General features: G+C 42.9%; 1 protein-coding gene across 6 annotated transcripts in view; it reads left to right on the top strand.

The window, feature by feature from the left end:
• Positions 1-15985, top strand: part of DOT1L (DOT1 like histone lysine methyltransferase) — an 82687-nt gene extending 66702 nt beyond the window's left edge. For 3 of the 6 annotated variants that reach the window (XM_034437748.3, XM_034437746.3, XM_034437747.3), the window contains 6 exons: positions 506-1131; positions 3205-3410; positions 5945-6009; positions 6894-7838; positions 8723-9360; positions 15747-15985. In XM_034437748.3, the coding sequence (XP_034293639.1) occupies positions 506-1131; positions 3205-3410; positions 5945-6009; positions 6894-7838; positions 8723-9321 (2441 nt within the window). In that variant the 3' untranslated portion in view covers positions 9322-9360; positions 15747-15985. The remainder of the gene's footprint in view (positions 1-505; positions 1132-3204; positions 3411-5944; positions 6010-6893; positions 7839-8722; positions 9361-15746) is intronic. The other 3 variants (XM_087881498.1, XM_034437749.3, XM_087881491.1) reach the window with 1 other exon arrangement.
• Positions 15986-16816: the final 831 nt, after the last annotated feature.

The following is a 16816-nucleotide window of genomic DNA, read 5'->3' as shown; positions in this document are numbered from 1 at the left end:
TTTTATTTATTAATTTTTTATGCCGCCCATCTCCCCTACAAGATAACTCGTATAAATCGTTTAATTTTTTTAAAATTCCATAGTTTTAAATTTTTAACTGCTTTTCTATTTATCTTTTCTATGATTTCTAAGCTGCCCAAAGTTGCCTTATTGGAGAGATGGGCAGCATATATATTTAATAAATAAACAAAAATGTGAAGATTGGCTAAAACAATTAACCGATTCCCCTGATATGAGCCACGGCGGCACAGTGGTTAGAGTGCAGTATTGCAGGCTACTTCTGCTGACTGCCTGCTGACTGCAATTTGGTAGTTCAAATCTCACCAGGCTCAGGGTTGACTCAGCCTTCCATCCTTCCGAGGTGGGTAAAATGAGGACCCAGATTGTTGGGGGCAATAGGCTTGACTCTGTAAACTGTTTAGAGAGGGCTGTAAAGCACTGTAAAGTGGTATATAAGTCTAAGTGTTATTGCTATATCTAATTTTCTTCATTCCTCATTGCACAGGTTTTTCTTACATGTCTGGCTCTGCACCAATTGGCGGGACTGTTCCAAATAGCCCCGGCCCATTGAATCCGGTTGCTGACAGTATAGCTATGGAGGACGTATCCAGTTCGGGAAGCTTGTTCAACTCCACGGGGTCTCGAAGTTCTACTCCGCAGCATCCTTCCTTGCTTACATCGTCCTCACGGAATTCTGGACAAAACTCGCCTGCACACCAGCATTCCGCGAGCCCTAGGTTGAACGGCATCTCCCAGAGCTTGGGAGGGGTACTGCAGTACATAGAGACTCAAAAAATGTTTGCCGAAAACGCCAGAGGAGACCCTCCATCCGACCCCACCTTTTCTGACCCCGAGAGCGAGAGCAAACGAAGGATCATTTTCACCATCTCCCCTGCCACAGGAACCCTCAAACATTCTCCATCAAACAAGCACAGCCCCCTCACCGCAAGCATCCGGACGGATTGTGGCCAGGCATACATGCAAGATGGGAAGAAACGTGGCCGGAGGAAGCGGTCCTCCACAGGAACGCCGAGTGTAAACTCTGGGGTGTCACCCAAACGCAAATCATTGCCCCCCATGGCTGGGCTCTTTGCTCAGCCTTCTGGATCTCCCCTTAACATCAACTCCATGGTGAGAATCGAGGTTTGAACTCTGCAGTTTTAAGACCAGATCATTTTGCCCACCTAAAATAAGTGAGAGGCCTTAACAAAATGACCAAGGGCAAAAAATTAGTTTGAAGATGGATGTTAGGTTATTCTTTTTGTTAATAGAAGATCCTAGGTTAAATCCTAGTATCGGTCAGCCCATTGTTTTGTTTGGGCAATGATTACAAAATTATATGAAAACGTAATTAAAAACAATTTTCAAACTTACATAAGCTGAATCCCTTGGGCCTGCCTTTGAGTTCAAACCTGCTTCATCTTCAGAAGAGTGTTTGAGAATCTGTTAATCAGGGAGCTATAAAAAGTTAAGAAATTCTTGTGATCTTATGGCCTTGTTTTGAACAATCTCCTTAGTGTTTCTTTATAATCCCATGCATTAATTTCTGCCATCCTAACTGTGAATGAAATTAAGTTGCTTTTCTGTATGTATAGGAAAAGGCAAGGAATAGTGCTCACTTTCTCCTGTAGCGGGAAGGGATATGACAGGTTGGGATCTTCCTTGAGGTATTATAATCTAAATAGGAAGGCCTTCTCAGCTGAGTTTGCCTCCTATGGTACAAGTTCCTCATTTCTGACCTAAATCTTTGGCAAGTTATTCATCCTAACAAACCCAGCTGGCATGGCACAGATTTTTCCACCCTTCCCTAAAGAATTGTAAACTCTTGTAGTGTAAGGCAGGAGTGGGCAACTATGGCCCCTTAAGACCCGTGAACTTCAACTCCCAGAATTCCTGAGCCAGACATACTGGCTCAGGAAAACTGGAAATTAAAGTCCATAGGTCGTAAAGGGGCCATACTTGCCCACCCCTGGTCTAAGGAACAATTTTGCAGAGATGGGGAAGAGGCTGGTTGCCAGGAGCCCTGGTAGCACAGTGGTTAGAATGTAGTATTGCAGGCTAACTCACTGTGCACTGCCAGGAGTTCGATCCTGATGGGTTCAAGGATGACTCAGCCTTCCATCTTTCCAAGGTTGGTAAAATGAGGACCCAAATTGTTGGGGGCAACATGCCGACTCTATAAACTGCTTACGTTGTGGTCCACCGGTGGCCTGCAGAGCTGGTAGCAGAGACAGCCAGTGAGGAGACTGGGGCGTAACATAGGCCAGTCCTGGAGTCTGGGGAAGGCTCGGACAAGGGCTCTGCGTCGGAGGCAGAGATGGGGCCAGGGACATCTGGGAGTTATGTGCTGACTCCGGAGCCTCCAGAGTTTGACATCAGCAAGGCAAAGGAACAGAGGGAGCCTGTTTTCCAGTGCGCACATGCGCAGAGCTGCCAGAAGGCAAGAACAGTTAAAACAAAAGGTGCGACTTGGGAGTAAGGCTTGGAGATGACTGGCCCCTCCCGTAAGACATAAAGGAGGAACAAAGGGACATGAGCCTTTGCAGGAAACAACTTTGTTCGTTCTGGTCGGTTTAAACTCTGAAGCTCCGTTTTGACTTTGTGCTCTGGCCTTGCAAAGCTAATTGGCAATTAGGTCTTTGGCAGCATTTCAAGGGAGATAAAGGCGGGTGCTATCAGCCTTATCCCGAAGGACTGTGGCAGACTTCTGTCGGACTATTCACAAACTGCTTGGGACTCATTACAGGCTGTGAACGAACATAATTTGCAGCCGTTGAACTAAAAAGAGGGTTTTGGGGACTAAGCGTGTGATTGTTACTGTCTCAGGAAGCCTTGGTCAGAACAGCTTAGAAAGGACTATAAAGCACTATGAAGCAGTATATAAGTCAAACTTTTGTTGCTATTGCCAACCACCTGGACTGCAATTACAGGATTGTGGAATGCTATGACAGTTGTATGCATGAGGAACACTTGTAACTCACTTTTTTCAGCACAGTCATAACTTCAAATGGTCTTTAAGTGGATGATCCTAAGTTGAGGACTACTTGTATTACTCTCTACCTGAAAAGTAATATATTTCCTTTTCCTCAGAGCTGACCAACACTGTCTTTAAAAGCAAAATCCTTAGAAACACAGTTAGCTCTTTCTTCCTTCCCCTTGTCTTTTTCAAATCCTTAATGTTCTCTTTTTGTTTTCCCTCCTCAGGTCAGCAACATTAACCAGCCTTTAGAAATAACAGCCATTTCTTCCCCCGAAAACTCCCTGAAGAATTCTCCTGTTCCATATCAGGACAATGATCAGCCACCTGTGCTGAAAAAGGAGAAGCCTCTAATTCAGACCAATGGCATCCATTACTCCCCGCTAACCTCTGATGAAGAACAGAGCCTGGAGGATGACCATAACAGCACCAGGCGAGTAGTAGCAGGTGCAATCCTTGCATGAGGGGCTTCTTCAAGCAACGTAGGGTCTCAAATCCCACAGCGTTTCCTTCCCCAACGTGCTTAAGTTTGAAAATGTGTTTTAGGTTACTTTACCATGTAATAAAGGTGGGTTTTTTTCCCCCCAAGAGGCAACTGGACTTTTCTGGTTTTTCTTTGAAGACGTTTCGCTTCTCATCCAAGAAGCTTCTTCAGTTCTGACTGGATGGTGAGGAATGGAAGGATTTACACTCCTTGCAGACAGCTGGATATTTGCATTCTTTTAGAGGGCCATTAAGTTCACCTGGAGGTTTAATGACCCGCTAAAAGAATGCAAATGTCCAGCTGTCTGCAAAGAGTGTAAATCCTTCCATTCCCCACCATCCAGTCAGAGCTGAAAAAGCTTCTTGGATGAGAAGCAAAAAGTCTTCAAAGAAAAACCAGAAAGTCCGGTTGCCTCTTGAAAAAGATAAGCAGCTTTGCTAAAACATGGAGATGAAATATGATACATGAAATGAAATTAAGATAAAATGTGTAAACACTTGTTTTCTTTTAGGGGAAAAGAACATTTGCCATATATTGATATTTTGAAGATTTTGGGAGCACGAAAGGATTTTAACCGACCGAAACACTGTCTGTAATTGTTTGAAAGGATGATGTTTTTATGTTGTTTTTGTTTGAAAATAAAAAAAAAATCTTTAAAAAAAGAAAAAAAAGAAAAAGAAAAGCAGCTTTGGGACAACAATGACCTGGATGACTGAGAATCTCCATAGACATTTACCCTGTAATAATATCATGCATTTGTAATATGTTCTTGATCCCATTTTCGTTGTGACTTTTGGAACTATTACTTCTCCCTTGTTCTCCTTATTAAAATCACACCCTAGTGATGTTTGCAGTCCTGTAGGGACTGACTTAAGTTCTCACCATTCAGAGGTAATCCTTGATTTACAACCAGTCGCTTCAATGACTGTTCAAAATTACAACAGACCTCCCCAGAACTACTTACAACACATTTTCAAAGTTATGATTGCCATACACACACCTAGTGGTCCTGTGATCGCATTTTGTGCACTTGGGCAAATTGTATCTGTTTGCCTGCAATTTGTGACTTTTTTGCCACTTTGCAGCATTTACTTCCAGTTTCTGTTAAAAAAATGCCTAGTGGGAAAAACAGATTCATTTAATGACTTCTGTGTTCGCTTAACAACCACAGTGGTCACTAAAGACCATGGTATCTACTTAATGATTGCCATAAAAAAATGTCAAAAAATCAGGTCCTGTCACATGATGCCTTGCCTTATGACCTCTGTGTCTGATGATTGTAATTCTGGGTTCGATTACTGTCATAATGTAATGGGCTTTATAATAATATCTAACCTATCATTCTTAATTATTTGATTTTCTCTCAGTAAGCCAGAGAAAGAACACATTTTATTAGAAACCATAACAAACAGTGGTGTGTTAAATTAAATTCCTGAAGGGTGCTAAGGGCTTAGGTAAAATTCCCTGACATTATAGCAAAGAGGCCTGATGAACGTAGTGTTTAGTTTTTCATTCTAGAACTATAATCCATAGTCCAGGAATCTCAAATTAAAATGATTACGAGAACCTCCATATTTAATATGCTTGAAATATCTACAGGCAAACAACCAAGTTCAAAGAACATCAAGTACCCTACAGTTCAGCCCTGAGCTACAAATAATTCCCTTCGTTTGGTAGTTTGCTTGTTGAAAGCCAAGGGGCAGTCGCAAGTCATGGTCACATGATGTCCTCGTTTAATGACAGCAATGGGGGGCTGGTATTGCTGTTACAATGTGATGTAATGTCTCATCACACTTTACAATCACATCACTTAGCAATGCAAATTTCTGTTCCAATTACCATTGTAACTCAAGGACTAGCTGTAATTATTGGTACCCCAGCCTAATATTTTGTAACATACTGTTCTGAGGCAATAACTGCAATCAAGTGCTTTCTGAAACTCCGGTGGCAGTGGTTTTCTTTCTTTCTTTCTTTATATTTATTGGCTGCCCAACTCCAGTTGTCTTAGATGAGGAAGCTCCCAACTGTGAGTTGGAGCTCTTTCCATGAATGTTGTATTGGGTTCAGATCATAGCAGGCCATTTCAGAGCAGTCTAATATTAGATTTTCAACCATTTTGGGGTTCTCTTAGGTAATAGCAATAGCAACAGAACTTAGACTTATATACTGCTTCGTAGTGCTTTACAGCCCTCTCTAAGTGGTTTACAGAGTCAGCATATTTCCCCCAACAATCTGGGTCCTCATTTTACTGACCTTGGAAGGATGGAAGGCTGAGTCAACCTTGAGCCGGTGAGAATCGAACTGCTGGCAGCAGTCAGTCAGCAGAATTAGCCTGCAGTATTGCATTCTTACCACTGTGCCACCACGGCTCTAGGTGTATGTCTTGCGTCATTATCCTCCTGGAGGATCCATGACCTGTAACAGAGACTGTGCTTTCTAACACATCTGTATATTAATCAAATAATCCTCTTTTTCCTTCCTAGAATTGAAAGAAAAATTGCAACAATATCTCTGGAAAGCAAATCTCCACAAAAGCCGCTGGAAAATAGTAAGTTTGTAGATCAGTAGGCGGGCATTTGAGAAGACAAAAGGGATTGATCGGGACAAGAATAGAAATAAACTCAACCACTTGTGATTATCTGCTTCTCATAAAGCCTTTCTGGCACTGAAAAAGTTCAAGAAAGGAAGGAGCCACAAATTGTTGGCCTTGTATGTGGCCCAGCTTCCCATTTTTCCCTCAGTTTGAGTCTGGTAGGGAGGTTGGTTCGCTGATGGTAATGCTTTTTGTTCTGCTCGGTTGCTGCAGATTTAGAATAGATGTAGGATTTCTGTAAAAAAAAAAAAAAAAACTAAAAAGAACTGCAAACCTTTTACAAGCATTAACACAATTCACGTCAAGCATCACAGTCCAATAACTGTAACTGAAACCAAAATGTGTGAATTCACTGTGAAGTGTTTAAAAAAAAAATAGGTGAGCATCTAAGTTTTCGGTAGCGACGGAAATCCTATTTCGAAAGATGTGATGTTGGCTTCATGGTTTTAATCATTGAGTTGATGGCTGAGTTCAGATAGCTTGTGCTCTGTTCTAAGACAATATATCTCTTGTGGTATGAAACTGGGTGACTATTTTTAGAAGCCACAGTGCTGGACTAAATGGATTTTGATCCAAGCAAGATGGGCTGCTGTTCTCTAACTGTGATGAATGCAGAAGTCACTCTCCTTCTGTTAACGATTCTTGCACAGTCGATGATTTATGTATGGCCGTTTCTAGCTGGAGAATTCTGGCAGAAAGTCTTCCATTTTCTCCTTGGGATCAAAAAAAAGCCAACCCTGTTTAAAAACAGGCTCCCCGTTTAATTTTATTTCTCCACCAGAAAGGGGGAACACATTCTCCTGACCCTGACACCTACATTTTCTATCTTTGCAAACCAGGCATCAACTCAGCTGGGAGAAAGCAAACTGCTGAAAGCATGAACAGCAGCAAGTGGAAGTCAACCTTTTCTCCAATTTCTGACATCAATCTTTCCAAAACGGCAGACAGTCCTTTGCAAGCATCGGCAGCGTCCCTGAATCAGAACACCCTCTTTGCCTTCAGACCGTCTTCTGATGACAACATGGCGGGCGACAAGGCCGGCACGCATGCGAGGAAACACATGACTGCATCCGATGGGCTTGGCCAAAGTACCAACGCCATGAATGGATTTGCTTACAACGGTGGGCTGTCGGCAGATGTCGGTTTACATAGCTTTACTGATGGTGCTTCATTTTCTCACAAAACTGCTGACGTGGTGACGGCTCTGGGCGGCTCCTCGCTGGGTTTCCTTGTACAAAGGAACAAAGAGGCTGGAGTCCCCGAGACAAACCCATTCTTGGGCAAGAGGCAGCTAGAAAGCCTTGGTGGTGGGAAAGGGGAAGATTTAAGCTGGTCAGGACTGAAAGGCAAAGAGGCCAACGAACTGAGTCTCCGACTGGGAGGCTCTTCGGACAAGGCTTTGGTGCTAAACAACAAATTCGGCAAAGGACGGGAACGAGATGTGGAATTCAAGAACGGCCACAACCTCTTCATTGCCGCCGCTGCTGCTGCTGCTGTCCCCTCTGGTGGCCTTCTCAATGGCAAAAGCCTCTCGGCAGCCAGCTCTGGCAAGTCGTCCAGCACGGCCTCCTCTACTCAGACCCACCACCCTTTCTTGAACTCCTTAACCACTGGCACGCAGTTCCCCCTTGGCCCCATGGTAACAAACTCCTCGGTACTGCAGTCCTTATTTAACTCGATGCCAGCCGCCAGCCTAGTGCATGTATCATCAGCTGCCACCCGCCTGACCAACTCACACACGATGGGGAACTTCTCTCCCGGGATGACAGGTGGAACAGTTGGAGGTAAGCTGAACTTTATTGGCCGAAAAGAACATACTGTCAGGTGCAAGGAAGCAAGAACGACATGATGAATTGTTCAAAGTACTTTTCTTTATTGCTGGTTCGCCCGTAGTCCGGAATCTTGCCAGACTAAAGCACACACTGCATAACTATCAGATAAATCCTATGAAGGTTTAGGGTGAGTCTAGACCTTTTCTGCATGCCAAGGACTCAAGGCTGATTTGTCTTGTTAGTTCCTTGGGAAGGAGCCCCTCCATCCAGAATTCAGCCCCAGGTTCCACCACCCTTCCTGGTGTTTCATACCCTTCATTCTTGATGGCAGACATTTTCAAGCGTTCTTTCTTTTTGGAAATCTTTTCCCACCTGGATTCGTCTCGCGAGGAATCCCTGTGAATCCCTGTCACGTAGCTAAATTTCTGGAGCATCTTTTAATCAGTTCTGTGAGAAGGTCTGTGAGCTAGAACGAGGGGAGGCTTGGAACACTTTGCAACATTCTATTTTAGGCTTTTCTCTAAACCGAGGCATCTTAAGAATTGCAGGAAACAAGGCCCGCATGTATCTTGAGGATGGGCCTAGAATGAACGGTAGTTTTTCAAACGATTCTGACTACTTAGGGCCTGTGTGTTTATCTCCACTGGGGGTTGTGTTGGGGTATTGAGTTCAGCCACGGAGTTCTCGCTTGGTGCTTCTAGAATGTGAGCAAGGAAGAGGTAAGTGTGTCTCTTTTCTGCTAGGTTGTGTGTGTTGTTTTTTTTACTGCCACTGCCCATTGCCTGCTGCTGTTTTCATACTGCATTATTGCTTGCCTGCCTGCTTTTATTTTGCTTCTCTTGCTGTGAGCTGTATAAAGTCCATCTGCTGAGGGTTTTTTTCTCTCCTGTTTGCAGGTATTTTTAACCATGTGGTGCCTTCTGCCTCCTCCTCTTCCTCCTCCTCCATCCCCTCTCCCTCCACTTCCTCCTTTTCATCCTCCACTTCCTCTCTCCATTTTGGCAACGGTGCCGTTTCCAGCTGTACCCTCTTAAGCTTAAATCCTCTGCAGGTCGCCGCCAGCTCCCCATCATTCCATGTGTCCCCCAACCCAGCGCCGTCTAACGACGCCCAGCATCTCACCCGCGCCCCACCACGTGCCGCCCTTCGGACCCCACCTCCTCCTAATGTTTCATTGCCGCCACCTCCTCCCCTCCTCACTTCTAACTCCGAACCTGTCCTCCTACAGAGTTTGTCATCTCTGCCAGTTTCAGAGGCTTTCTTGCCGCCATCTTCCACTGCTAACTCCGCTTTGTCTATTAAACTAGCTTCTCTTCAGCACAAAACCTCCCGCCCCTCCTTCACTGTCCACCATCCACCTTTGCCCCGCTTGGCGCTGGCCCAAGCCACGCCTGGGATCCCACAGTCCAACACAGCTGGCACGCCTGCTATGTGGGTCACCCTTGGCATGCAGTCTCCTTATGCTTCACATCTCTCTGGAGTTAAGCCACGATAACGAGCTAGGCTTAGCTTTTAAGCACTGGTGCTCTGTAAGGTAAGGCTGGTGTGGGTTGTCTTGGGTGAGGTAAGGGTGGTACACAGGAGGTTGGTGCTGTGACATGCTAAGACAGAGGTCTTCAAACTTGGCAGCTTTAAGCATAGCTGGCTGGAGAATTCTGGAAGATGAAGTCCACAAGTCTTAAAGCTGCCAAGTTTGAAGACCTCTGTGCTAAGACGTATGGAATCACATATCTTGCCTTTCCAATTTGTACTGTGCCCTTGTTTCCCTTAAGAGGTGAAGCTCAACAGCCGAGTGCATTTTTAATTTTTTTTTTTTTACAAATGAAAACTCCCCGAATTTAATTCCTGCCATGTTCTCTTGGGAAAGTTCACTAAAAAGGAGTGAGAAAAACCCTTTTCTGCAGGAGAACTTGGAGCAGAGGTGGGTTTCAGCAGGTTCTGACCAGTTCTGGAGAACCAGTAGTGGAAATTCTGATTGGCCCCGCCCCCCATCTGTTCTCTGCCTCCCAAGTCCCAGCTGATCGGGAAGAAATGGGGATTTTGCAGTAACCTTCCCCTGCCATGCCCACCAAGCCATGCCCACCAAGCCACACCCACAGAACTGGTAGTAAAAAATTTTGAAACCCACCATTGCCTTGGAGAGCTGGTTCCAATCAGATAGGAACCTTGGGGACAAGTCCCTAACTAAGCAGTGAGGTCCAGGATTTTGTACAGAGAAACACCTCAACGTTACTCCCAAAGATAAGGGTCGGTGGGCCTCCCCAGAATGCACACAATCTGCAGGACACTCTCAGATTTGCAGTGCTAATCAAAGAACAAAAAAAGGGGGGGTGGATTGGAATGTAGCTTTGGCTTTGCACAATGAAATCTCAATTTGTTGTCCCTCCAAAGCACACAACAGTCTTCCAATGATACGACTGCTCCCCTGACCATGCCCTTTATTTTGTTTATTTATTTTGTCGCATTTCTATGCCACCCAACTCCCAAGGGACTCTGTTTGTTTTTCAATGGAAATGGTGGTCCATTCTCACAAAGGTTGCCCCTCTTTGCCATAATGTATTCTGATTGAAAATAGTATATAAAGAAGTTGACCTGAAAATCTTTTGCACATTATGGGTAGCCAGTAATGAGCTAGGTGGGTCAGATTATTCTGAGGCAGAAAGTGATCGAATGGTGGTAACATCAGGTCTGGTCACATAATTAGCGACCAAAATTCTGGTCATGACCAATTGTGGTCATAAGTTGAGGACTACCTGTAACCTACTTTATGGTTCAGTGCATCAAACACAAGACAGAACACATAGGGAAACGATAACAAGCCTTGGCATGGATCATGTGAACGTCCATGCATGTAGGAGCTATGCAGATGTCCTGGAGTGCGAAAATAATGCTGAAGATTGGAGTATTTCTGAAGAGATTAGATTAGATTAGATCTTTTTATTGGCCAAGTGTGATTGGACACACAAGGAATTAGTCTTTGGTGCATATGCTCTCAGTGTACATAAAAAGGTAAGATACATTTGTCAAGAATCATAAGGTACAACACTTAATGATAGTCATAGGGTACAAATAAGCAATCAAATCATACTAGGAAACAATAAATATAAATCGTAAGGATACAAGCAACAAAGTTACAGTCACGCCGTCGTAAGTGGGAGGAGATGGGTGATAGGAACGATGAGAAGACGAATAGTAATAGTAATGCCGCCTTAGTGAATAGTTTGACAGTGTTGAGGGAATTATTTGTTTAGCAGAGTGATGGCGTTTGGGAAAAACGCTGTTCTGGTGTGCAGTGCTCTATAGTGTTGTTTTGAGGGTAGGAGTTGAAACAGTTTATGTCCAGGATGCGAGGGGTCTGTAAATATTTTTACAGCCCTCTTTTTGATTCATGCAGTATACAGGTCCTCAATGGAAGGCAGGTTGGCAGTAATTGTTTTTTCTGCAGTTCTAATTATCCTCTGAAGTCTGTGTCTGTCTTGTTGGGTTGCAGAACCAAACCAGACAGTTATTGCAATAATAATGCAAGTTGCAATAATAACTAAAAACATTTAATCTTAGCTGAAGCTGTTTGGAAAGAGAACGGGCCAAGGGGGGGCTTTATAACTCATTTGTCTTCTGACGTTTTCTATTCAAACTTAATTGATAATTTAGGCAGATTGGGGTCATGACTAAAGCCCGAAATAGGGAAAACTACACAGATATACTGTAATTCTTCATAGAGGTTTTGGGCTGTCAAGGGAAAGGATGTGGTTGAGAAGTTTCTCAGTGCCAGGAAAAGGGTGGGAGGGTATGAAAATGAAGATAAGGATGAAGACTGCAAGAAGGAAAGAAAAGATAAGAGCAGACAAGCAGCAAAGAATAAGGAAACGAGGCTTTCAACAGCGGAAAAGACAACAGGAAAGAGAAAAAAGGGACCACCTCAGCATCTGTATGGCAGTTGACGGCAGCTGTGCCCTTTGTCCAGATCTGCTTTGGTTAGCAGTTGTGCCCATTCCTGGACTGGGAGACCTTCTTTCCATCACTCATGCCTTGGCTATCTTGTGTGTAGATTATTGCCATGCACTTTACAGTACGTGGGGCTGCCCTTAAAGACTACATAGAAGCTTCAGTTGGTCCAGAAAGTAACAATGTGAAGCCGCTACGGGCAGGTCTTATTACGTCCATATAGCCCTGATCACCACTAAATTGGGGAACAATTCTGGTGCCGGTTATTACCTATAAAGGCTTTACATGGCACGGGGGCCTAGTTGTGTAGGAGACCAAGCATTTGGATAGGGTGAAACTCAGTATTCTGTGAACTGTTGTTTACAGCACAGGGAGTTATGTTCTTTAGATGTGGGCTTTTATAGCTTGTTTATTTTTTAATTGATTCATTGGGTGAGTCACCCAGAGTTATGGCAGGTAAGAGAGGCAGCCTTAGAAATCTCAGTCGGTCCCACGGGTCTTCTCCTTATCCGTTATAATCAGGGATCAGACACAGATACAGGTGCTAAAACAGAGTTGGCATGCTCAACTCTGGCATGCCCTCAACAGGACCTGGTGGCTCAGCAGACTAATAGCATTGTGATTAACACCAGCTGTCTGCAATTACTGTAAGTTCGAATCTCAAGGTTGACTCAGCCTTCCATCCTTTCTAAGGTAGATAAATTGAGGACCCAGTTTGTGGGGGCAATAAGCTGACTTTGTATAAATATACAAAAGGATGAAGGCTATTGCTTAATGCATTGTAAGCCGCCCTGAGTCTCCGGAGAAGGGCGACATATAAATCTAATTTAAAAAAAAAAAAGATTCTCATGGATTAAACAGTGTCATCTAGCACAGGGGTCTCCAACTTTGGCAACTTTACGACTTGTGGACTTCAACTCCCAGAATTTCTCAGCCAGCACATGCATGTGCGCTGGCTGAGGAATTCTGGGAGTTGAAGTCCACAAGTCGTAAAGTTGCCAAGGTTGAAGACCCCTGATCTATCAGACACAGGAAGCACATCTTCTCTCTCTCAGCACCTGCCCCTCTGGGAAGCCCTGCCTTCACCTCCCTGAGATTCAAACTGCCCTTATTCTGCCTGCCTTTTAACAAGCCTTTAAAAAATTGACTCAGGTCTAGAACTAGGATGGTTGTTGGACCTTTTTAGTTGAGTGTGATACAGGCCATAGCACTTAGGCTTATATATCGCTTCCCAGTGCTTTAGAGCCCTCGCTAAGCAGTTTACAGGGTCAGCATGATGCCCCCAACAGTCTGGTTTCCTCATTTTACTGACCTCGGAAGGATGGAACGACTGAGTCAACCTTGAGCCGGTCAGGATCGAACTGCTGGCAGTCGGCACAATTATTAGTCTGCAAAGCAGATAGTCCTCAACTTATGACCACAGTGGCTTCCCCCATTGACTTTGCTGGCCAGAAGGTCACAAAAGGGGGTCACATGACCTTGGGCCACAGCAATGGTCATAAATATGAACCAGTTGCCAAGCACCTGAATTTTGATCACATGATCATGGGGATGCTGCAAAGGTTGCAACTATGAAAAACAATCCTAAGTCACATTTCTCAGTGCTGTTGTAATTTTGAACTGTCACTAAAGAAACTGTTGTAAGTCAGGGACTACCTGTACTGCATTCTAACCACTGTGCCACCACTGAAGAGGGTTTCATTTCAGAAGTAGGCACCTCTAGAAATGTGTTTTATAATTAAATAAGAATTGTACTGGCACAAAGTAGGTGAGGCAGTGAAATGGGAAGGAAGGAAAGAAGCTGCATCAGATCTATGATAGGCCATGGACTGTACCAGAGGTGGGTTTCAGCAGGTTCTGACCAGTTCTGGAGAACCGGTAGCGGAAATTTTGAGTAGTTCAGAGAACCAGTAGTAAAAATTCTGACTGGCCCCAGCCCCATCTATTCTCTGCCTCTCGAGTCCCAGCTGATCAGGAGGAAATGGGGATTTTGCAGTAACCTTCCCCTGGATTGGGGAGGGAATGGAGATTTTACAGTATCCTTCCCCTGCCACGCCCACCAAGCCACGCCCACCATGCCATACCATGCCCACCAAGCCACACCCACAGAACCAGTGATAAAAAAATTTGAAACCCACCACTGGACTGTACATCTATGCTATGAATTACACCAGCTCGATTCATACAATATAATAAGCCAAAATCAAGCAATCAATATTATGGCTTGGTGTTATATTTTAATTGGCCCATGACAGCATGAGTGAATTCCAAGCTTGATTCAGTCTGCTGTATCCATATACTTCAGTAAAATGCAACGTCCATCCATCCAAGCTACATAGGCTGGGAATGGAGAAAAATGATTCAGAGGGAGAATCTATCTACTAATTTTCTGGATTGCCTAAATATTTGGCTTGCTTAACTATGATTGTTGGATAATCATCAACCGCCTGGATTCACACAGTATACTAAGTCAGCGCTGGAGTTAGGATATTTTGGGAAGCCCTGTGGATTTTTCCCCAGAATGTTATTTATGTCATGTTCCTTTAAATTCTTTAATTCATTTCTTTATCATTTGATTGAATTTAGGGGCTGCCCAACTCCAGTTGAATCATGTGTTCTCGTAAATGTTGTAAGCCACCCAGGGTCTATTTACAGTTGGGCAGCCTCAATATCCAATAAATAAATAAATAGATAAAAACATTGTGCCACTTCATTAAATAGTAACCGACGAGCTGTATCTGGGATGTTTTGCAAATTCCAATACCAATCTTATTTAGCACAGATCAGGAATTCTTTGAAGTTTATTCAGCTTGTTGGAGGTAGTCAACTTTTTGTTACAAGTATTGTTAAATCACCGGAAGCAGGAAGCCATCATAAATTCGCTCTTCATTCCCATCAACCTTTTGCATGTTCAGAGTAGAGTGCCAAAACTGTAGAAAGTTTTAAGTCCATCTTGCTTGCATGCTGACAGGGTGGATTTGATTTAAATCAAGTTTTAAGTCCATCTTGCTTGCATGCTGACAGGGTGGATTTGATTTAAATCAAGTTGATTTAATTTTTTTAAAAAAAAATTATTGGATTTTTATTTTTAAATATACATCAGTATCAATACATGAATAGTGTGGCCTCTGGGTATAATTCATTTTGATACATATAACAATAATAACAACAATATTTGTTACATTAATCAAACTTATATAATCCTAGTATTAATATACATGTTTGTTTTAGAGCAGTTATTCAATATTTCAATGTTCCATTTTAATGCCAATGATATTAAGCATACATAGTAATACCATCTTTCAACCTCTAATCTTTCCATCTAGTTATTACTTATATTCTATTATATAAAAATTATATCTGCTAATATTCCCCCTATTTCTTATTTCTACCTCTATTCTAGCTTTTAGTCAGGCCACCATTACTAATACTAGTGTTAATACATATGTTTACATTAAGACATAGTCCTTCATTATTTGGTTATTCAAAGTCTCAGTACGCCATTTATATCATAATTTTTAAAGAGCAACTGCCATCTCTGTCCCTCAGCGGCTCCTCCCCGGACCTGCTGTTGACTCACAATATTGGAGAATATACAGCCTCATGCTACATAACTAAGCTCCATTTCATGCTGAATAAGCTAAATTATTAATGTATCTTAAATAGAAAACGATCTTCAGATAGATTTTTACTCCAAAAGCATTTTATTAAAATAAATTTGATAAAAAATAAAAAAAATCAATTTAAATTTTAAAAATCTGGTTTTTTTAATTTTTGTTTTTAAAAACATCAATTTTTATCCACCCTGCTTGCTGAGAACTTTACTTTAGACATGTTATTTGACAGTCTGGAAAGAATTACTTAATGTAAAAAAAAAAAAAAAGACTCATTGTTGACTTTGTTTAAAATGCCAATCTAAAATTGAATCTTGTCCTTCCCTTTCTTTTCTTTCCTTCCTTCCTTCCTCTTTTGCAGGTAACTAGGACTTCTACCTCAACCTGATGTGACCTATGCAAGGACAACATGGACCAACTTCTCTCAGCTCCCACTGACGGTGCTTTGCCTCTATGGCTTAAGGGTTCCCCCACCCCACCCCGCCGCCCCACTTCTCTTTTACTACTGGACTCAAACCTAAGTCATAAACGTAAAAACCAGAGGAAAATAAAAAGCTACTGTGAATCTTAAGTTAAAATATATATTCAAACTGCAGAAGAGAATGCTTAGAAACAGCTTCCAGTTTGTACTGTTGATAGAGTTAGATATTTATATATTTTTAAATGTTTAAAACACACACGCCCCCCCCTTGACAATTTTTTTGTTCCACCTGAAGTTGTAGAACTGAAAGAAGGAAGGAAGAAAGAAAAAAAAAAAAAGAGGAAGGGAACTTTTAACAACAGAAACACCGTTTTCTCTGAAATAAAAAGACCGGCACATCAGCAGAGATGTAACAGAGCTTCTCTTGGTGCTATTGACATCTGACAAACTGTGCCTCTCCAGTTCTGAACCCATGGTGCTTTTTTTTTTTTTTTTAACATTTTTTTTGGCCTGGTGGAGATGATCAACATGAAGTTCTGTGGTTTTATGTACATCACCTGGCTTCTTTTGTTCCTCCTGCTCCCATGGGACACACGCCAACCGACTCGTTCTTATATTGAAATCAAGAAAGCAGTGGATGTGGGAGAAGGGAGGGGGGGGAAATAGCTCTTTTGAAAACTTTTATTTTTTAATGATTCTGACATTGGTGTAATTTATAACGCAAGCCTTGGTCAGCTGTCTCTCTCCCTCCCTTCTTTATAGCCTCTCCTGGTGGAATTCGGCTGTGGTGCTCGTGTTGGGCTCTCCGCCAGCGTTCAGACATGCAGTGGTTGCTTGGAAGGGGGTACTCTGCCTTAATTGTGTGAAAGCCAAAGGGTTGCATTAAAAAAAAAAAAATTGAGGGGCTGAGTCACTGGTGAAAAGAAATTGTATCTTCTGTGAATTATGGGTGGTTATTAAAATGATCCTTGCCATTCCGGGAGGTTGGTTGGTTGGTTTACTTTGGGCAA

This window comes from Pantherophis guttatus, chromosome 1, assembly GCF_059756535.1.
Source record: "Pantherophis guttatus breed Tessera chromosome 1, ASM5975653v1, whole genome shotgun sequence".
NCBI classification, from domain to species: domain Eukaryota; kingdom Metazoa; phylum Chordata; class Lepidosauria; order Squamata; family Colubridae; genus Pantherophis; species Pantherophis guttatus.
Note: the sequence above shows the minus strand (reverse complement) of the source record. Positions and strands in the feature narration are given on the sequence as shown.